Source organism: Bombina bombina, chromosome 4 (genome assembly GCF_027579735.1).
Source record: "Bombina bombina isolate aBomBom1 chromosome 4, aBomBom1.pri, whole genome shotgun sequence".
Taxonomy (NCBI): Eukaryota; Metazoa; Chordata; class Amphibia; order Anura; family Bombinatoridae; genus Bombina; species Bombina bombina.
In genome coordinates, this window is record NC_069502.1 from 538,303,070 (window position 1) to 538,325,839 (window position 22,770).

Consider the following 22,770-nt stretch of genomic DNA (forward strand, 5'->3'; position numbering starts at 1 on the left):
ATTTTTTATCCTGTGGTAAAAAAGTTCCTTTCCCACCAGTAACAGTTGAAATAATAGAATCCAACTGAGAACCAAATAATTTGTTTCCCTGGAAAGAAATGGAAAGTAGAGTTGATTTAGAAGCCATATCAGCATTCCAAGTCTTAAGCCATAAAGCTCTTCTGGCTAAGATAGCCAGAGACATAAATCTAACATCAACTCTAATAATATCAAAAATGGCATCACAGATGAAATTATTAGCATGCTGGAGAAGAATAATAATATCATGAGAATCACGATTTGTTACTTGTTGCGCTAGAGTTTCCAACCAAAAAGTTGAAGCTGCAGCAACATCAGCCAATGATATAGCAGGTCTAAGAAGATTACCTGAACATAGATAAGCTTTTCTTAGAAAAGATTCAATTTTTCTATCTAAAGGATCCTTAAACGAGGTACCATCTGACGTAGGAATGGTAGTACGTTTAGCAAGGGTAGAAATAGCCCCATCAACTTTAGGGATTTTGTCCCAAAATTCTAACCTGTCAGGCGGAACAGGATATAATTGTTTAAAACGTTTAGAAGGAGTAAATGAATTACCCAATTTATCCCATTCCTTAGCAATTACTGCAGAAATAGCATTAGGAACAGGAAAGACTTCTGGAATAACCGCAGGAGCTTTAAAAACCTTATCCAAACGTATAGAATTAGTATCAAGAGGACTAGAATCCTCTATTTCTAAAGCAATTAGTACTTCTTTAAGTAAAGAGCGAATAAATTCCATCTTAAATAAATATGAAGATTTATCAGCATCAATCTCTGAGACAGAATCCTCTGAACTAGAAGAGTCCAAAGAATCAGAATGATGGTGTTCATTTAAAAATTCATCTGTAGAGAGAGAAGATTTAAAAGACTTTTTACGTTTACTAGAAGGAGAAATAACAGACAAAGCCTTCTTTATGGATTCAGAAACAAAATCTCTTATGTTATCAGGAACATTCTGCACCTTAGATGTTGAGGGAACTGCAACAGGCAATGGTACATCACTAAAGGAAATATTATCTGCTTTAACAAGTTTGTCATGACAATTAATACAAACAACAGCTGGAGAAATAGCTACCAAAAGTTTACAGCAGATACACTTAGCTTTGGTAGATCCAGCAGGCAGTGGTTTTCCTGTAGTATCTTCTGGCTCAGATGCAACGTGAGACATCTTGCAATATGTAAGAGAAAAAACAACATATAAAGCAAAATAAATCAAATTCCTTATAAGACAGTTTCAGGAATGGGAAAAAAATGCCAAACATCAAGCTTCTAGCAACCAGAAGCAAATGAAAATGAGACTGAAATAATGTGGAGACAAAAGCGACGCCCATATTTTTTGGCGCCAAATAAGACGCCCACATTATTTGGCGCCTAAATGCTTTTGGCGCCAAAAATGACGCCACATCCGGAACGCCGACATTTTTGGCGCAAAATAACGTCAAAAAATGACGCAACTTCCGGCGACACGTATGACGCCGGAAACGGAAATGAATTTTTGCGCCAAAAAAATCCGCGCCAAAAATGACGCAATAAAATGAAGCATTTTCAGCCCCCGCGAGCCTAACAGCCCACAGGGAAAAAAGTCAAATTTTTGAGGTAAGACAAAATATGATAATTTAAAGCATAATCCCAAATATGAAACTGACTGTCTGGAAATAAGGAAAGTTGAACATTCTGAGTCAAGGCAAATAAATGTTTGAATACATATATTTAGAACTTTATAAATAAAGTGCCCAACCATAGCTTAGAGTGTCACAGAAAATAAGACTTACTTACCCCAGGACACTCATCTACATGTTTGTAGAAAGCCAAACCAGTACTGAAACGAGAATCAGTAGAGGAAATGGTAAATATAAGAGTATATCGTCGATCTGAAAAGGGAGGTAAGAGATGAATCTCTACGACCGATAACAGAGAACCTTATGAAATAGACCCCGTAGAAGGAGATCACTGCATTCAATAGGCAATACTCTCCTCACATCCCTCTGACATTCACTGCACGCTGAGAGGAAAACCGGGCTCCAACTTGCTGCGGAGCGCATATCAACGAAGAATCTAGCACAAACTTACTTCACCACCTCCCTTGGAGGCAAAGTTTGTAAAACTGATTTGTGGGTGTGGTGAGGGGTGTATTTATAGGCATTTTAAGGTTTGGGAAACTTTGCCCCTCCTGGTAGGAATGTATATCCCATACGTCACTAGCTCATGGACTCTTGTTAATTACATGAAAGAAACCTTATCTAAACGTTTAGAATTAGTATCAAGAGGACCAGAATCCTCTATTTCTAAAGCAATTAGTACTTCTTTAAGTAAAGAACGAATAAATTCCATTTTAAATAAATATGAAGATTTATCAGCATCAACCTCTGAGACAGAATCCTCTGAACCAGAGGAATCATCAGAATCAGAATGATGATGTTCATTTAAAAATTCATCTATAGGGAGAGAAGTTTTAAAAGATTTTTTACGTTTACTAGAAGGAGAAATAACAGACATAGCCTTCTTTATGGATTCAGAAACAAAATCTCTTATATTATCAGGAACATTCTGCACCTTAGATGTTGAAGGAACTGCAACAGGCAATGGTACTTTACTAAAGGAAATATTATCTGCTTTAACAAGTTTGTCATGACAATCAATACAAACAACAGCTGGAGGAATAGCTACCAAAAGTTTACAGCAGATACACTTAGCTTTGGTAGATTCAGCACTTGACAGCGATTTTCCTGTAGTATCTTCTGACTCAGATGCAACGTGAGACATCTTGCAATATGTAAGAGAAAAAACAACATATATATAAAGCAAAATTGATCAAATTCCTTAAATGACAGTTTCAGGAATGGGAAAAAATGCCAAAGAACAAGCTTCTAGCAACCAGAAGCAATAAAAAATGAGACTTAAATAATGTGGAGACAAAAGCGACGCCCATATTTTTTCGCGCCAAATAAGACGCCCACATTATTTGGCGCCTAAATGCTTTTTGCCGCCAAAAATGACGCCACATCCGGAACGCCGACATTTTTGGCGCAAAATAACGTCAAAAAATGACGCAACTTCCGGCGACACGTATGACGCCGGAAACGGAAATAGAATTTTTGCGCCAAAAAAGTCCGCGCCAAGAATGACGCAATAAAATGAAGCATTTTCAGCCCCCGCGAGCCTAACAGCCCACAGGGAAAAAGTCAAATTTTAAGGTAAGAAAAATGGTTAAATCAAAATGCATTATCCCAAATATGAAACTGACTGTCTGAAAATAAGGAAAGTTGAACATTCTGAGTCAAGGCAAATAAATGTTTGAATACATATATTTAGAACTTTATAAACAAAGTGCCCAACCATAGCTTGGAGTGTCACAGAAAATAAGACTTACTTACCCCAGGACACTCATCTACATATAGCAGATAGCCAAACCAGTACTGAAACGAGAATCAGCAGAGGTAATGGTATATATAAGAGTATATCGTCGATCTGAAAAGGGAGGTAAGAGATGAATCTCTACGACCGATAACAGAGAACCTATGAAATAGACCCCTTAGAAGGAGATCACTGCATTCAAATAGGCAATACTCTCCTCACATCCCTCTGACATTCACTGCACGCTGAGAGGAAAACCGGGCTCCAACTTGCTGCGGAGCGCATATCAACGTAGAATCTAGCACAAACTTACTTCACCACCTCCATCGGAGGCAAAGTTTGTAAAACTGAATTGTGGGTGTGGTGAGGGGTGTATTTATAGGCATTTTGAGGTTTGGGAAACTTTGCCCCTCCTGGTAGAAATGTATATCCCATACGTCACTAGCTCATGGACTCTTGCTAATTACATGAAAGAAAAGCATACAATAGTTTAAGGTCCATAGTAGTTTTAGCTTGATTTCTGTTACACAAACAAGAATTTAAAAAAACATTTTCTGTGAAAATATCTGTACACAAGATGGACCAGCCAATTCTCTGCTTGTCTGCAGAACATTTACAATGTGATTTATTCAGATATCTAGGTCAACATATCTGAGGAATGTGTCTTGGAGAATTATTTTTTTTACTTAATTGTCCATGGGATTTATATTCTAAAGACATATAATGGTAGCTATAGATGTTCACCACCAATAACTGATATTGCAATCATGGCCTTGACGGTTATGCAAAATGCTTTATGCACATGTACACAGTTGGAAAAACAAAACATTTTTTTTTACATAATATAGAATAGTAAAACCAATAAAAATACTTGCAGGTTAAATTATTTATCTGATGGTATAGGACCTTTTTAAACAAATTCACTGAAAATAATCAACCAAATGTAATACACAAAACGGGCTTCCTATGAGCCATAGCTATATATGCAGCCCCACCTACAGAAAATAGATGTAACAAAAATAAACCACCAGTTAATAATAGAGCAATGTATTACTGGTCAACAAGGCTCCATACTGCTAAAAATGAATTCTTACTCAATGAAATGAAACAGGTGCACACAGAATTGCTGCTCTAGTGTGTTTTTATTTCACTGAACAGAGGTTCAGCATTGTCAGTCCTCAGCACCTGAAATGTTTTACTGGAAAAAATAAACATTGGCACTGAAAGGGCTTATCATACTGTAACCTGATACATGATTTTGAAGAGTTAAACAGTAAAGCTCCTGTGTAGTTACCTATCTGAGTGCTGAGAGACTGGTGCTGATGTTTGGTTGCTATGCTTAGCACCAAGGTTTACAGAGACAAACACACGCACAAACAAACTAATAAATGACAAAGTATAAAGTATTAGAAATCACTTTCTACCAGGGGACAATTTGTTGTTAAAACATTTAATGGTGATAAGAGATTTCAAATGTCTAACACTAGTGGCCTCTGCAAATTTAAACTCCACATTCTTTTTTTCCCTTTGTATGGCAATTATATACAATTGCATCTTTTACTTTATTGAACCAAGGAGAAGAACATGCCATAATATTTTGACATGCTTAACTGCTAGCAGAATATAATTATCCCTCCTTTAAACTTTTCTTCCAGTGATTTCTGCCTCCCATTTAATCGTCTGAATTGCTGGTTACAGAAATGCTCTACTGCTAAAACATATTATTCCCTAGGAACGCCCTTGCAATTCACAAGCCAACTGGAAATATATTCCTCCCCACAGAGAAACATGTTAAAAATAGAGCATCACTAGCTACAGCACAAGACGCAGGGAGGAATAAATAAAGGGCAGTTCCAGTGAAGAATATTCATTTATACCTAAAAAAGGTTTCACATTTCCAGATCAAACCCATAATCAAAAATATTAGTACAATTGTTATCTCTAGATATTTAGAGCAGTGTCTTATCCTATTGTTGAATAAATACATCAAAATACTTTAAGGCTTGGGGTCATTCTTTCTTAGCTTTGCCCTTTTTCTTTTTCCGACCATTTTCCAGGCCCACTTTGTTCTCTAGCTTGTGTGCTGTCCCATTGGTGACTGCTCCATTCATCACTGCTTTTCCATTCATGCTAACTTTTCCAGACTTTGAAGGTCCTTTAGGTTCTTTGTATGTCTGATAGTAAAAATTAGCAAAGAGTACAATAAAGGTAACTGCATACACAATCAGTGCCCAGTGCATCCATTTGGGAAAGGGGCAATCAATGTAAAGTGAAAGAGCTGTGTGGCCAATCGTCACATGGAACTGAACCTGCAACAGAATATAACAAACTAGTGAGAAGTACAAAGTCAGGAGGCGCAGCTCCAACATTATATGAGCCAAAGCTAATTTTTCTCTTAAAGTTACTGTAACGAACATGCATGTAAACTGTAAAGGTTTTTGAATATTAAAGGACTAGTCAACACAGTAAATTTGCATAATCAACAAATCCAAGATAACAAGACAATGCAATAGCACTTGAAAACTTCAAATGAGTAGATTTTTTTTCTGACAATTTTAAAAGTTATGTTTTTTCCACTCCCCCTGTACCATGTGACAGCCATCAGCCAATAACAAATGCATACACGTACCATGTGACAGCCATCAGCCAGCCATTCACAAATGCATACACACTTATTCTTGCACATGCTCAGTAGGAACTGGTGACTCAAAAAGTTTAAATATAAAAAGGACTGTGCACATTTTGTTAATGGAAGTAAATTGGAAAGTTGTTTAAAATGGCATGCTCTATCTGAATAATGAAAGTTTCATTTTGATTGAGTGTCCCTTTAAAAATATGTTTGATTCATAAGTTGTGACGTATGAAAAGTAACAGTGTAGTAACAATAATAATAGAAATAAAAGCAAAATTAAAAATAAATAACTAAATGACTGGAAGTCTCCACTTCTATAGTGTATTGAAATATATATCTACTTTTTAATAAGCCCAGTGTGTTCTCCTATTAGGTTTCACTTCCAGCCAGCGCAACATGAAGAAAAAACCTGCATTTTTAAAAAGCCGGTATGCGCAGCGGAGTTAGTGCACTGAGGCAAGGTCATGTACCAGAGAAAATGTGCCCTGCTGAGATGGGGTAAAACGTAAAGCACACTATGGCTGGGGAGAAGTGCAGGGATCACAGCCAGGAGTGCAAAGGGTCCTGAAGTTCTGCCTCTTACACTGCCCACCCACTTTTCCGTTAGCTAATTTGCAGCAGTAATTAGTTTTCAGGCTTGTGCCTGGAAACTACAATTCCCATGATGCAAACAGCCCTATCCATGGACCACCCACATTGTAAACAGCACCACCTGAGCACACCGGTGGACTTAACATACAAGCATGACTCCGTAAGTGCTGTCAGCAATGTGTTTTCTGCTGCATTTAGCTTTGTGTGCAGCAAAGTTTACTGAGGCTGGTGTGTCCATAAAGGTGTTGTAGTCAGTGAGGTGAGTTACTTTTCAGATCGGGTGCTGGTGAAAAAAAAGTGTTCCATTATTTTTGTTCTGCTTCACTGCATAACTCCCTCCTTTTGCAGCAATTGATAGCTCACAATGCACTGGACTTCTCCCAAGAAAAAAGTTTTTTAGTGTGTATTTTAAGTGTCACATTCTTTGCTTAAAGGAGGGGGTTATGCACTGAAACAGAACAAAAAACATAATTTATGCTTACCTGATAAATTTATTTCTCTTGTGATGTATCAAGTCCAGGGATTCATCCATACTTGTGGGATATTCTCCTTCCCTACAGGAAGTGGCAAAGAGAGCACCCACAGCAGAGCTGTCCATATAGCTCCTCCCTTAGCTCCACCCCCCAGTCATTCGACCGAAGGCTAGGAAGAAAAAACAGAATTTATGTTTACCTGATAAATTACTTTCTCCAACGGTGTGTCCGGTCCACGGCGTCATCCTTACTTGTGGGATATTCTCTTCCCCAACAGGAAATGGCAAAGAGCCCAGCAAAGCTGGTCACATGATCCCTCCTAGGCTCCGCCTACCCCAGTCATTCGACCGACGTTAAGGAGGAATATTTGCATAGGAGAAATCATATGGTACCGTGGTGACTGTAGTTAAAGAAAATAAAATATCAGACCTGATTAAAAAAACCAGGGCGGGCCGTGGACCGGACACACCGTTGGAGAAAGTAATTTATCAGGTAAACATAAATTCTGTTTTCTCCAACATAGGTGTGTCCGGTCCACGGCGTCATCCTTACTTGTGGGAACCAATACCAAAGCTTTAGGACACGGATGAAGGGAGGGAGCAAATCAGGTCACCTAAATGGAAGGCACCACGGCTTGCAAAACCTTTCTCCCAAAAATAGCCTCAGAAGAAGCAAAAGTATCAAACTTGTAAAATTTGGTAAAAGTGTGCAGTGAAGACCAAGTCGCTGCCCTACATATCTGATCAACAGAAGCCTCGTTCTTGAAGGCCCATGTGGAAGCCACAGCCCTAGTGGAATGAGCTGTGATTCTTTCGGGAGGCTGCCGTCCGGCAGTCTCGTAAGCCAATCTGATGATGCTTTTAATCCAAAAAGAGAGAGAGGTAGAAGTTGCTTTTTGACCTCTCCTTTTACCGGAATAAACAACAAACAAGGAAGATGTTTGTCTAAAATCCTTTGTAGCATCTAAATAGAATTTTAGAGCGCGAACATCATCCAAATTGTGCAACAAACGTTCCTTCTTTGAAACTGGTTTCGGACACAGAGAAGGTACGATAATCTCCTGGTTAATGTTTTTGTTAGAAACAACTTTCGGAAGAAAACCAGGTTTAGTACGCAAAACCACCTTATCTGCATGGAACACCAGATAAGGAGAAGAACACTGCAGAGCAGATAATTCTGAAACTCTTCTAGCAGAAGAAATTGCAACCAAAAACAAAACTTTCCAAGATAATAATTTAATATCAACGGAATGCAAGGGTTCAAACGGAACCCCCTGAAGAACTGAAAGAACTAAATTGAGACTCCAGGGAGGAGTCAAAGGTTTGTAAACAGGCTTGATTCTAACCAGAGCCTGAACAAAGGCTTGAACATCTGGCACAGCTGCCAGCTTTTTGTGAAGTAACACCGACAAGGCGGAAATCTGTCCCTTCAGGGAACTTGCAGATAATCCTTTTTCCAATCCTTCTTGAAGGAAGGATAGAATCCTAGGAATCTTAACCTTGTCCCAAGGGAATCCTTTAGATTCACACCAACAGATATATTTTTTCCAAATCTTGTGGTAAATCTTTCGAGTTACAGGCTTTCTGGCCTGAACAAGAGTATCGATAACAGAATCTGAGAATCCTCGCTTCGATAAAATCAAGCGTTCAATCTCCAAGCAGTCAGCTGGAGTGAAACCAGATTCGGATGTTCGAACGGACCCTGAACAAGAAGGTCTCGTCTCAAAGGTAGCTTCCAAGGTGGAGCCGATGACATATTCACCAGATCTGCATACCAAGTCCTGCGTGGCCACGCAGGAGCTATCAAGATCACCGACGCCCTCTCCTGATTGATCCTGGCTACCAGCCTGGGGATGAGAGGAAACGGCGGGAACACATAAGCTAGTTTGAAGGTCCAAGGTGCTACTAGTGCATCCACTAGAGCCGCCTTGGGATCCCTGGATCTGGACCCGTAGCAAGGAACCTTGAAGTTCTGACGAGAGGCCATCAGATCCATGTCTGGAATGCCCCACAGCTGAGTGACTTGGGCAAAGATTTCCGGATGGAGTTCCCACTCCCCCGGATGCAATGTCTGACGACTCAGAAAATCCGCTTCCCAATTTTCCACTCCTGGGATGTGGATAGCAGACAGGTGGCAGGAGTGAGACTCCGCCCATAGAATGATTTTGGTCACTTCTTCCATCGCTAGGGAACTCCTTGTTCCCCCCTGATGGTTGATGTACGCAACAGTCGTCATGTTGTCTGATTGAAACCGTATGAACTTGGTCCTCGCTAGCTGAGGCCAAGCCTTGAGAGCATTGAATATCGCTCTCAGTTCCAGAATATTTATCGGTAGAAGAGATTCTTCCCGAGACCAAAGACCCTGAGCTTTCAGGGATCCCCAGACCGCGCCCCAGCCCATCAGACTGGCGTCGGTCGTGACAATGACCCACTCTGGTCTGCGGAATGTCATCCCTTGTGACAGGTTGTCCAGGGACAGCCACCAACGGAGTGAGTCTCTGGTCCTCTGATTTACTTGTATCTTTGGAGACAAGTCTGTATAGTCCCCATTCCACTGACTGAGCATGCACAGTTGTAATGGTCTTAGATGAATGCGCGCAAAAGGAACTATGTCCATTGCCGCTACCATCAACCCGATCACTTCCATGCACTGAGCTATGGAAGGAAGAGGAACGGAATGAAGTATCCGACAAGAGTCTAGAAGTTTTGTTTTTCTGGCCTCTGTTAGAAAAATCCTCATTTCTAAGGAGTCTATAATTGTTCCCAAGAAGGGAACCCTTGTTGACGGGGATAGAGAACTCTTTTCCACGTTCACTTTCCAGCCGTGAGATCTGAGAAAGGCCAGGACGATGTCCGTGTGAGCCTTTGCTTGAGGAAGGGACGACGCTTGAATCAGAATGTCGTCCAGGTAAGGTACTACTGCAATGCCCCTTGGTCTTAGCACCGCTAGAAGGGACCCTAGTACCTTTGTGAAAATCCTTGGAGCAGTGGCTAATCCGAAAGGAAGCGCCACGAACTGGTAATGTTTGTCCAGGAATGCAAACCTTAGGAACCGATGATGTTCCTTGTGGATAGGAATATGTAGATACGCATCCTTTAAATCCACCGTGGTCATGAATTGACCTTCCTGGATGGAAGGAAGAATAGTTCGAATGGTTTCCATCTTGAACGATGGAACCTTGAGAAACTTGTTTAAGATCTTGAGATCTAAGATTGGTCTGAACGTTCCCTCTTTTTTGGGAACTATGAACAGATTGGAGTAGAACCCCATCCCTTGTTCTCTTAATGGAACAGGATGAATCACTCCCATTTTTAACAGGTCTTCTACACAATGTAAGAACGCCTGTCTTTTTATGTGGTCTGAAGACAACTGAGACCTGTGGAACCTCCCCCTTGGGGGAAGTCCCTTGAATTCCAGAAGATAACCCTGGGAGACTATTTCTAGCGCCCAAGGATCCAAAACATCTCTTGCCCAAGCCTGAGCGAAGAGAGAGAGTCTGCCCCCCACCAGATCCGGTCCCGGATCGGGGGCCAATATTTCATGCTGTCTTGGTAGCAGTGGCAGGTTTCTTGGCCTGCTTTCCCTTGTTCCAGCCTTGCATTGGTCTCCAAGCTGGCTTGGCTTGAGAAGTATTACCCTCTTGCTTAGAGGACGTAGCACTTTGGGCTGGTCCGTTTTTACGAAAGGGACGAAAATTAGGTCTATTTTTTGCCTTGAAAGGCCGATCCTGAGGAAGGGCGTGGCCCTTACCCCCAGTGATATCAGAGATAATCTCTTTCAAGTCAGGGCCAAACAGCGTTTTCCCCTTGAAAGGAATGTTTAGTAGCTTGTTCTTGGAAGACGCATCAGCCGACCAAGATTTCAACCAAAGCGCTCTGCGCGCCACAATAGCAAACCCAGAATTCTTAGCCGCTAACCTAGCCAATTGCAAAGTGGCGTCTAGGGTGAAAGAATTAGCCAATTTGAGAGCATTGATTCTGTCCATAATCTCCTCATAAGGAGGAGAATCACTATCGAGCGCCTTTATCAGTTCATCAAACCAGAAACATGCGGCTGTAGTGACAGGGACAATACATGAAATTGGTTGTAGAAGGTAACCCTGCTGAACAAACATCTTTTTAAGCAAACCTTCTAATTTTTTATCCATAGGATCTTTGAAAGCACAACTATCCTCTATGGGTATAGTGGTGCGTTTATTTAAAGTAGAAACCGCTCCCTCGACCTTGGGGACTGTCTGCCATAAGTCCTTTCTGGGGTCGACCATAGGAAACAATTTTTTAAATATGGGGGGAGGGACGAAAGGAATACCGGGCCTTTCCCATTCTTTATTAACAATGTCCGCCACCCGCTTGGGTATAGGAAAAGCTTCTGGGAGCCCCGGCACCTCTAGGAACTTGTCCATTTTACATAGTTTCTCTGGGATGACCAACTTTTCACAATCATCCAGAGTGGATAATACCTCCTTAAGCAAAATGCGGAGATGTTCCAACTTAAATTTAAATGCAATCACATCAGGTTCAGCCTGTTGAGAAATGTTCCCTGAATCAGTAATTTCTCCCTCAGACAAAACCTCCCTGGCCCCCTCAGATTGGGTTAGGGGCCCTTCGGAGATATTAATATCAGCGTCGTCATGCTCTTCAGTAACTAGAACAGAGCAGCCACGCTTACGCTGACAAGGGTTCATTTTGGCTAAAATGTTTTTGACAGAATTATCCATTACAGCCGTTAATTGTTGCATAGTAAGGAGTATTGGCGCGCTAGATGTACTAGGGGCCTCCTGAGTGGGCAAGACTCGTGTAGACGAAGGAGGGAATGATGCAGTACCATGCTTACTCCCCTCACTTGAGGAATCATCTTGGGCATCATTGTCATTATCACATAAATCACATTTATTTAAATGAATAGGAATTCTGGCTTCCCCACATTCAGAACACAGTCTATCTGGTAGTTCAGACATGTTAAACAGGCATAAACTTGATAAGAAAGTACAAAAAACGTTTTAAAATAAAACCGTTACTGTCACTTTAAATTTTAAACTGAACACACTTTATTACTGCAATTGCGAAAAAACATGAAGGAATTGTTCAAAATTCACCAAATTTTCACCACAGTGTCTTAAAGCCTTAAAAGTATTGCACACCAAATTTGGAAGCTTTAACCCTTAAAATAACGGAACCGGAGCCGTTTTAAAACTTTAACCCCTTTACAGTCCCTGGTATCTGCTTTGCTGAGACCCAACCAAACCCAAAGGGGAATACGATACCAAATGACGCCTTCAGAAAGTCTTTTCTAAGTATCAGAGCTCCTCTCACATGCGACTGCATGCCATGCCTTTCAAAAACAAGTGCGCCACACCAGCGCGAAAATGAGGCTCTGCTTATGCTTTGGGAAAGCCCCTAAGAAATAAGGTGTCTAATACAGTGCCTGCCGATATTATTATATCAAAATACCCAGATAAAATGATTCCTCAAGGCTAAATATGTGTTAATAATGAATCGATTTAGCCCAGAAAAGTCTACAGTCTTAATAAGCCCTTGTGAAGCCCTTATTTACGATCGTAATAAACATGGCTTACCGGATCCCATAGGGAAAATGACAGCTTCCAGCATTACATCGTCTTGTTAGAATGTGTCATACCTCAAGCAGCAAGAGACTGCACACTGTTCCCCCAACTGAAGTTAATTGCTCTCAACAGTCCTGTGTGGAACAGCCATGGATTTTAGTTACGGTTGCTAAAATCATTTTCCTCATACAAACAGAAATCTTCATCTCTTTTCTGTTTCTGAGTAAATAGTACATACCAGCACTATTTCAAAATAACAAACTCTTGATTGAATAATAAAAACTACAGTTAAACACTAAAAAACTCTAAGCCATCTCCGTGGAGATGTTGCCTGTACAACGGCAAAGAGAATGACTGGGGTAGGCGGAGCCTAGGAGGGATCATGTGACCAGCTTTGCTGGGCTCTTTGCCATTTCCTGTTGGGGAAGAGAATATCCCACAAGTAAGGATGACGCCGTGGACCGGACACACCTATGTTGGAGAAAGGAGAAACTATAGGGTGCAGTGGTGACTGAAGTTTTTTAAATAAAAATATACTGCCTGTCTTAAATAAACAGGGTGGGCCGTGGACTCGATACATCATAAGATAAGAGAAATAAATTTATCAGGTAAGCATAAATTATGTTTTCTCTTGTAAGATGTATTGAGTCCACGGATTCATCCATACTTGTGCGATACCAATACCAAAGCTTTAGGACACGGATGAAGGGAGGGACAAGACAGGTACCTTAAACAGAAGGCACCACTGCTTGTAGAACCTCTCTCCCAAAAATAGCCTCCGAACAAGCATAAGTATCAAATTTGTAAAATTTGGAAAAAGTATGAAGCGAAGACCAAGTCGCCGTCTTACAAATCTGTTCAACAGAAGCCTCATTTTTAAAAGCCCATGTGGAAGCCACTGCTCTAGTAGAATGAGCAGTAATTCTTTCAGGAGGCTGCTGGCCAGCAGTCTCATAAGCCAAACGGATGATGCTTTTCAGCCAAAAGGAAAGAGGTAGCCTTTTTACCTTTCCGTTTACCAGAATAAACAACAAACAATGAAGATGTTTGACGGAAATCTTTAGTTGCTTGTAAGTAGAACTTTAAAGCACGAACCACATCAAGATTGTGCAACAGATGTTCCTTCTTTGATGAAGAATTAGGACACAGTGAAGGAACAACAATCTCCTGATTGATATTCCTATTAAAAACAACCTTAGGAAGAAACCCAGGTTTGGTACGCAAAACCACCTTATCTGCATGGAAAACAAGGTAAGGTGAATCACACTGTAAAGCAGATAACTCAGAAATTCTTTGAGCCAAAGAGATAGCTACTAAAAACAAAATTTCCAAGATAGAAGCTTAATATTTATGGAATGCATAGGTTCAAACGGAACCCCTTGAAGAACTTTAAGAACTAAGTTTAGGCTCCATGGCGGAGCAACAGGTTTAAATACAGGCTTGATCCTAAACAAGGCCTGACTAAATGCTTGAACGTCTGGGACATCTGCCAGACGTTTGTGTAAAAGAATAGACAAAGCCGATATTTGTCCTTTTAAGGAACTAGCTGATAATCCCTTCTCCAATCCTTCTTGGAGAAAGGACAATATTCTAGGAATCCTAATCTTACTCCATGAGTAACTCTTGGATTCACACCAATAAAAATATTTGTGCCAAATCTTATGATAGATCTTCCTGGTGACAGGCTTTCTAGCTTGAATCAGGGTATCAATGACCGACTCAGAGAAACCACGCTTTGATAGAATCAGGCGTTCAATCTCCAAGCAGTCAGACGCAGAGAAATTAGATTTGGATGCGTGAATGGACCTTGGATTAGAAGGTCCTGCATCATTGGCAGAGTCCACGGTGGAACCGATGACATGTCCACTAGGTCTGTATAGACGTGGGAGGAGAGGAAACGGTGGAAATACATAGGCCAGATTGAAGGACCAGGGCACTGCTAGAACATCTATCAGTACCGCCTGGGGATCCCGGGACCTGGACCCGTAACGAGGAAGTTTGGCATTCTGACGGGACACCATCAGATCCAATTCTGGTGTGCCCCAGAGCTGAGTCAGCTGGGCAAATACCTCCGGATGGAGCTCCCACTCCCCCGGATGAAAAGTCTGACGACTTAGGAAATCCGCCTCCCAGTTCTCTACTCCTGGGATATGGATTGCTGAGAGATGGCATGAGTGATCCTCCGCCCATCGGATTATTTTGGTTACCTCCATCATCGCTAGAGAACTCCGTGTTCTTCCTTGATGAGTGATATAAGCTACAGTCGTGATGTTGTCCGACTGAAATCTGATGAATTTGGCCGCAGCAAGCTGGGGCCGCGCCTGAAGCGCATTGAATATCGCTCTCAGTTCTAGAATGTTTATCGGGAAGCTGGCATCTGTCGTTACTATGAGCCACTCTGGCCTGCGGAAACACATTCCCTGAGACAGGTGATCCTGAGACAACCACCAGAGAAGAGAATCTCTGGTCTCCTGGTCCAGATGCAGTTGAGGAGATAAATCTGCATAATCCCTATTCCACTGTTTGAGCATGCATAGTTGCAGTGGTCTGAGGTGTTGCCGCTACCATAAGTCCAATTACCTCCATGCACTGAGCCACTGATGGCCGAGGAATGGAATGAAGAGCTCGGCAAGTGGTTAAGAGTTTTGATTTTCTGACCTCCGTCAGAAATATTTTCATTTCTACCGAGTCTATCAGAGTCCCTAGGAAGGAAACTCTTGTGAGAGGGAAGAGAGAACTCTTTTTTATGTTCACCTTCCACCCGTGAGATCTCAGAAAAGCCAACACGATCTCGGTGTGAGACTTGGCTAGTTGGAAAGTCGACGCCTGAATTAAAATGTCGTCTAGATAAGGCGACACTGCTATGCCCCGCGGCCTTAGCACCGCCAAAAGGGACCCTAGCACTTTTGTGAAAATTCTGGGAGCCGTGGCCAACCCGAAATGAAGGGCCACGAACTGGTAGTGCCTGTCCAGAAAGGCAAATCTGAGGAATTGATGATGATCTCTGTGAATAGGGATGTGTAGATACGCATCCTTGAAATCCACGGTAGTCATATATTGACCCTCCTGGATCAACGGTAGAATAGTCTGAATAGTCTCCATCTTAAATGATGGTACTCTGAGGAATTTGTTTAGAATTTTGAGATCCAAGATTGGTCTGAAAGTTCCCTCATTTTTGGGAATCACAAACAGGTTTGAGTAAAACCCTAGCCCTTGTTCCGCTTTTGGAACTGGGTGGATTACTCCCATGGTATTTAGGTCTTCTACACAGCGTAAGAACGCCTCTCTCTTTGTCTGGTTTGCAGACAATTGAGAAATGTGAAATCTCCCCCTTGGGGGGAGAGTCTTTGAAGTCCAGAAAATATACCTGGGACACAATCGAGAACATCTCTTGCCCAAGCCTGAGCGAAGAGAGAGAGTCTGCCCCCTACTAGATCCAGTCCAGGATCGGGGGCTACCCCTTCATGCTGTCTTAGAAGCAGCTGCAGGTTTCTTGACCTGTTAACCCTTGTTCCAAGCATGGTTAGGTCTCCAGGCTGACTTGGATTGGGCAAAAACATAATTTATGCTTACCTGATAAATGTATTTCTCTTGTGGTGTATCCAGTCCACGGATCATCCATTACTTGTGGGATATTCTCCTTCCCAACAGGAAGCTGCAAGAGGATCACCCACAGCAGAGCTGTCTATATAGCTCCTCCCCTAACTGCCACTACCAGCCATTCAACCGAAGACAAGCAAGAGAAAGGAGAAACTATAGGGTGCAGTGGTGACTGTAGTTTAAAAATAAAAAACACCTGCCTTAAAATGACAGGGCGGGCCGTGGACTGGATACACCACAAGAGAAATAAATTTATCAAGTAAGCATAAATTATGTTTTCTCTTGTAAGGTGTATCCAGTCCACGGATCATCCATTACTTGTTGGATACCAATACCAAAGCTATATGACACGGATGAAGGGAGGGACAAGGCAGGCGCTTAAACGGAAGGCACCACTGCCTGCAAGACCTTTCTCCCAAAAATAGCCTCCGAAGAAGCAAAAGTATCAAATTTATAGAACTTTGAAAAAGTATGAAGCGAAGACCAAGTCGCCGCCTTACAAATCTGTTCAACAGAAGCCTCATTTTTAAAAGCCCATGTGGAAGCTACCGCTCTAGTAGAATGAGCTGTAATCCTTTCAGGAGGCTGCTGGCCAGCAGTCTCATAAGCTAAGCGTATTATACTCCTTAGCCAAAAAAGAAAGAGGTTGCCGAAGCCTTTTGGCCTCTCCTCTGTCCAGAGAAGACAACAAACAATGCAGATGTTTGACAAAAATCTTTAGTAGCTTGTAAATAAAACTTTAAAGCACGAACCACGTCAAGATTGTGTAAAAGACACAGTGAAGGTACAACAATCTCCTGATTGATATTTTTATTAGATACCACCTTAGGTAAAAAAACAGGTTTGGTACCCTTGAAGAACCTTAAGAACTAAATTTAAACTCCAAGGCGGAGCAACAGGTTTAAACACAGGCTTGATTCTGACTAAAGCCTGACAATACGCCTGCACATCTGGAACCTCAGCCAGACGTTTGTGCAAAAAAATAGACAGAGCAGAAATCTGTCCATTTAAGGAACTAGCTGACAAACCCTTCTCCAATCCTTCTTGGAGAAAAGATAATATCCTAGGAATCCTGACCTTACTCCATGAGTAACCCTTGGATTCACACCAATGAAGATATTTACACCATATCTTATGATAGATTTTCCTGGTGACAGGCTTTCGCGCCTGTATTAAGGTATCAATGACCGACTGAGAAACCACGCTTTGATAAAATCAAGCGTTCAATCTCCAAGCAGTCAGCCGCAGAGAAATTAGATTTGGATGGTTGAAAGGACCCTGAAGTAGAAGGTCCTGCCTCAGAGGCAGAGTCCATGGTGGAAAGGATGACATGTCCACCAGATCTGCATACCAAGTCCTGCGTGGCCACGCAGGTGCTATCAAAATTACCGATGCTCTCTCCTGTTTGATCTTGGCAATCAGACAAGGGAGTAGAGGAAACGGTGGAAACACATAAGCCAGGTTGAAGGACCAAAGCGCTGCTAGAGCATCTATCAGCGCTGCCTTGGGAACCCTGGACCTGGATCCGTATCAAGGAAGCTTGGCGTTCTGGCGAGACGACATGAGATCCAGTTCTGGTTTGCCCCAACGTTGAATCAACTGTGCAAACACCTCCGGATGGAGCTCCCACTCCCCCAGATGAAAAGTCTGACGACTTAGAAAATCTGCCTCCCAGTTCTCTTCTCCTGGGATATGGACAGCTGATAGATGGCAAGAGTGAATCTCTGCCCATTGAATTATCTTTGAAACCTCCAACATTGCTAGGGTACTCCTTGTTCCCCCTTGATGGTTGATGTAAGCAACAGTCGTGATGTTGTCCGACTGAAATCTGATGAACCTCACTGCCGCTAGCTGAGGCCAAGCCTGAAGAGCATTGAATATCGCTCTTAGTTCCAGAATGTTTATTGGAAGGAGTGCTTCCTCCTGAGTCCACGACCCCTGAGCCTTCAGAGAGTTCCAGACTGCACCCCAGCCCAGAAGGCTGGCATCTGTTGTTACTATTGTCCAATCTGGCCTGCGGAAGGTCATACCTTTGGACAGATGGACCCGAGGAAACTCTTGTGAGAGGGGATAGAGAACTCTTCTTTTCGTTCACTTTCCACCCATGAGACCTCAGGAATGCCAGAACAATGTCCGTATGGGACTTGGCAATTTGGAAATTCGACGCCTGTATCAGAATGTTGTCTAAGTAAGGGGCTACTGCTATGCCCCGCAGCCTTAGGACCGCCAGAAGTGACCCCAGAACCTTCGTAAAGATTCTTGGTGCCGTAGCTAACCCAAAGGGAAGAGCCACAAACTGGTAATGCCTGTCTAGGAAGGCGAACCTGAGAAACCGATGATGATCTTTGTGTATCGGAATGTGAAGATAAGCATCCTTTAAGTCCACGGTAGTCATGAATTGACCCTCCTGGATCATAGGTAGGATGGTTTGAATAGTCTCCATCTTGAAAGATGGGACCCTGAGAAATTTGTTTAGGATCTTGAGATCTAAGATTGGTCTGAAGGTTTCCTCTTTCTTGGGAACCACAAAGAGATTTGAATAGAAGCCTTTCCCCTGTTCCTCCTTTGGAACTGGGTGGATCACTCCCATAACTAGGAGGTCTTGAACACAATGTAAGAATGCCTCTCTTTATCTGGTCTGCAGATAATTGTGAGAGGTGAAATCTTCCTTTTGGGGAAGAAGCTTTGAAGTCCAGAAGATATCCCTGGGACACAATTTCCAACACCCAGGGATCCTGGACATCTCTTGCCCAAGCCTGGGTGAAGAGAGAAAGTCTGCCCCCTACTAGATCCGTTACCAGATCGGGGGCTGATCTTTCATGCTGTCTTAGAGGCAGCAGCAGACTTCTTGGCCTGCTTACCTTTGTTCCAGGCCTGGTTAGGTCTCCAGACCGGCTTGGACTGGGCAAAATTTCCCTCTTGTTTTGCATTAGAGGGAGTTGATGCCGCGCTCGTCTTAAAGTGTCGAAAGGCACGAAAATTTGTTTGTTTGGTCCTTAATTTATTAGACCTATCCTGAGGAAGGGCATGACCTTTTCCTCCAGTAATATCAGAAATGATCTCCTTCAGTCCAGGCCCGAATAGGGTCTGCCCCTTGAAGGGAATGTTGAGAAGCTTAGACTTTGAAGTAACGTCAGCTGACCAGGATTTAAGCCATAGCGCCCTACGCGTCTGTATAGCAAAACCTGAGTTCTTAGCTGTTAGTTTGGTTAAATGAACAACGGCGTCAGAAACAAATGAATTGGCTAGCTTAAGCGGTTTAAGCTTGTCAAGTATATCATCCAATGGAGTTTCTACCTGTAAGGCCTCTTCCAGAGACTCAAACCAGAAGGCCGCAGCAGCAGTGACCAGGGCAATGCATGCAAGAGGCTGGAGAATAAAACCTTGTTGAATAAACATTTTCTTAAGGTAACCCTCTAACTTTTATCCATTGGATCTAGGAAAGCACAACTGTCCTCGACGGGAATAGTTGTACGCTTAGCTAGGGTAGAAACTGCTCCCTCCACCTTAGGGACCGTTTGCCATAAGTCCCGTGTAGAGGCATCTATTGGAAACATTTTCTTAAAAATAGGAGGGGGAGAGGACGGTACACCTGGTCTATCCCATTCCTTAGTAATAATTTCTGAAAACCTTTTAGGTATTGGAAAAACATCAGTGTAAACAGGCACTGCATAGTATTTATCCAATCTACACAATTTTTCTGGCACTATAATGGTGTCACAGTCATCCAGAGTAGCTAAAATCTCCCTGAGCAACACACGGAGGTGTTCAAGCTTAAATTTAAATGTAGACATATCAGAATCAGGTTGAAGCATCTTCCCTGAGTCAGAAAAATCATATTGTGAGGGGATATCAGACATAGCTACTGAAGCGTCAAGAGTGCTCTGTATTTTTTCTAGTCCCAGAGCTGTCTCGCTTTCCATGTAACCCTGGTAGTTTGGACAATACCGCTGTAAGGGTATGATCCATAACTGCCGCCATGTCTTGTAAAGTAAATGCCATGGGCGCACTAGATGTACTTGGTGCCACTTGAGCGGGAGTCCCTTGAGCGGGAGTCAAAGGTTCTGACACGTGGGGCAAGTTAGTCGGCATAACTTCCCCCTTGTCAATTTCCTCTGGTGATAAATCTTTTAAAGCCAGAAAATGATCTTTATAACTTATAGTAAGATCAGTGCATTTGGTACACATTCTAAGAGGGGGTTCCACAATGGCTTCTAAACATAATGAACAAGGAGTTTCCTCTATGTCAGACATGTTTAAACAGACTAGCAATGAGACCAGCAAGCTTGGAAAACACTTTGATAAATGTAAACAAGCAAAAAATAAAAACGGTACTGTGCCTTTAAGAGAAACAATTTTTGTCAGAAATTGAAAAACAGTGATAAAAAGCAGTAAATCTTACAAAATTTTTACAGTGTGTATAATAGACTAACAGAGCATTGCACCCACTTGCAAATGGATGATTAACCCCTTAGTTTCAAAACCGGATAAAAAAAAACGATATAAACGTTTTTTAACAGTCACAACAAACTGCCACAGCTCTGTTGTGGCCCTACCTGCCCATACAACGACTTTTGAAGGCACAAAAACCCTTTGTAGAGGTCCTAAGTGTTCAGGGGACTCCTTCAGGGAAGCTGGAAGTCTCAAGCTGCAAAAACTACTGCACGATTTAGGCCTGAAAATAGGCCCCTCCCAACCTGTACTCACAGTGAGAGGGCCATAAAAAACTATCCCTAGGCAAAATCTAGCCAGCCATGGGGAAAAAACTGGGCCCCAATAAAGTTTTATCACCAATATGTAGAAAAAAACGTTTAAACACTTCCAGCAAACGTTATCTTATTTTCAGTAATGTGAGAAAGTAATAAGAATATTACCTTTTACAGCAAGCATGATACTAGTCGTTATTAAATCACTGTAATCAGGCTTACCTTAAATCTGGTATTAACAGCATTTTCTAGCATATTCATTTCTCTAGAAAAATTTAAACTGCACATACCTCATAGCAGGAGACCCTGCACGCCATTCCCCGAGCTGAAGTTACCTCATCTCTTCAGTTATGTGTGAGAACAGCAATGGATCTTAGTTACAACCTGCTAAGATCATCAAAAACCACAGGCAGACTCTTCTTCAACTTTCTGCCTGAGGCTAAAACAGTACAACTCCGGTACCATTTGAAAATAAACTTTTGATTGAAGATAAACTACATAAATTCACCACATCTCTCTAGCTACTTCCTATGTTGTCGAGAGCTGCAAGAGAATGACTGGGGGTGGCAGTTAGGGGAGGAGCTATATAGACAGCTCTGCTGTGGGTGATCCTCTTGCAGCTTCCTGTTGGGAAGGAGAATATCCCACAAGTAATGGATGATCCGTGGACTTGATACACCTTACAAGAGAAATTCCCCTCTTGCTTTGTAGCAGGGGAAGCCAAAGCGGGACCACCCTTGAAGTTCCGAAAGGAACGAAAATAATTTTTTTGGTCCTCATTTTATTTGTTCTATCCTGAGGGAGGGCATGGCCTTTCTCTCCAGTGATGTCTGAAATAATCTCTTTCAGTTCAGGCCCAAATAGGGTCTTTCCTTTGAAAGGGATGTTCAAAAGTTTAGATTTTGATGACACATCAGCAGACCAGGACTTAAGCCATAACGCCCTGCGTGCTAAAATGGCAAAACCTGAATTCTTTGCCGCTAATTTAACCAGTTGGAAAGCGGAATCTGTAATGAAAGAATTAGCCAACTTAAGGGCCTTAATTCTGTCCATAATATCCTCTAATGGAGTCTCCATCTGAAGAGCCTCTTCTAGAGCCTCGAACCAGAAAGCAGCTGCAGTAGTTACAGGAACAATGCACGCAATAGGTTGGAGAAGAAAAACTTGATGAACAAAAATTTTCTTCAGGAGACCCTCTAATTTTTTATTCATAGAATCTTTGAAAGCACAACTGTCTTCGATAGGTATAGTTGTACGCTTAGCCAGAGTAGAAATAGCTCCCTCCACCTTAGGGACCGTCGGCCACGAGTCCAGCATGGTGTCAGATATGGGAAACATTTTCTTAAAAACAGGAGGGGGAGCGAACGGAATACCTGGTCTATCCCACTCCTTAGTAACAATATTCACAATCCTCTTAGGGACTGGAAAAACATCAGTGTAAACAGGAACCTCTAAGTATTTGTCCATTTTACACAATTTCTCTGGGACCACTATAGGGTCACAATCATCTAGAGTCGCTAATACCTCCCTGAGCAATAAGCGGAGGTGTTCAAGCTTAAATTTAAAGGCCGTCATATCAGTATCTGTCTGAGAGAGCGTCTTTCCTGAATCAGAAATTTCTCCCTCAGATAACAAATCCCTTACCCCTACTTCAGAACATTGTGAGGGTATATCGGATACGGCTACTAAAGAGTCAGACTGCTCAGCATTTGTTCTTAACCCAGAGCTGTCACGCTTTCCTTGTAAACCAGGCGGTTTGAATAAAACCTCTGTGAGGGTTGTATTCATAACTGTGGCCATGTCTTGTAAAGTAAATTAATTTGACGCACT

General features: G+C 42.2%; 1 protein-coding gene across 1 annotated transcript in view; it reads right to left on the reverse strand.

Annotated features, from left to right (window-relative positions):
- Positions 1 to 4,498: 4,498 nt before the first annotated feature.
- ELOVL4 (ELOVL fatty acid elongase 4) overlaps positions 4,499 to 22,770 on the reverse strand; it is a 204,933-nt gene continuing 186,661 nt past the window's right edge. Inside the window, exon 6 of the mRNA XM_053710473.1 lies at positions 4,499 to 5,684. Within this exon, the coding sequence (XP_053566448.1) occupies positions 5,385 to 5,684 (300 nt within the window). The 3' untranslated portion in view covers positions 4,499 to 5,384. The remainder of the gene's footprint in view (positions 5,685 to 22,770) is intronic.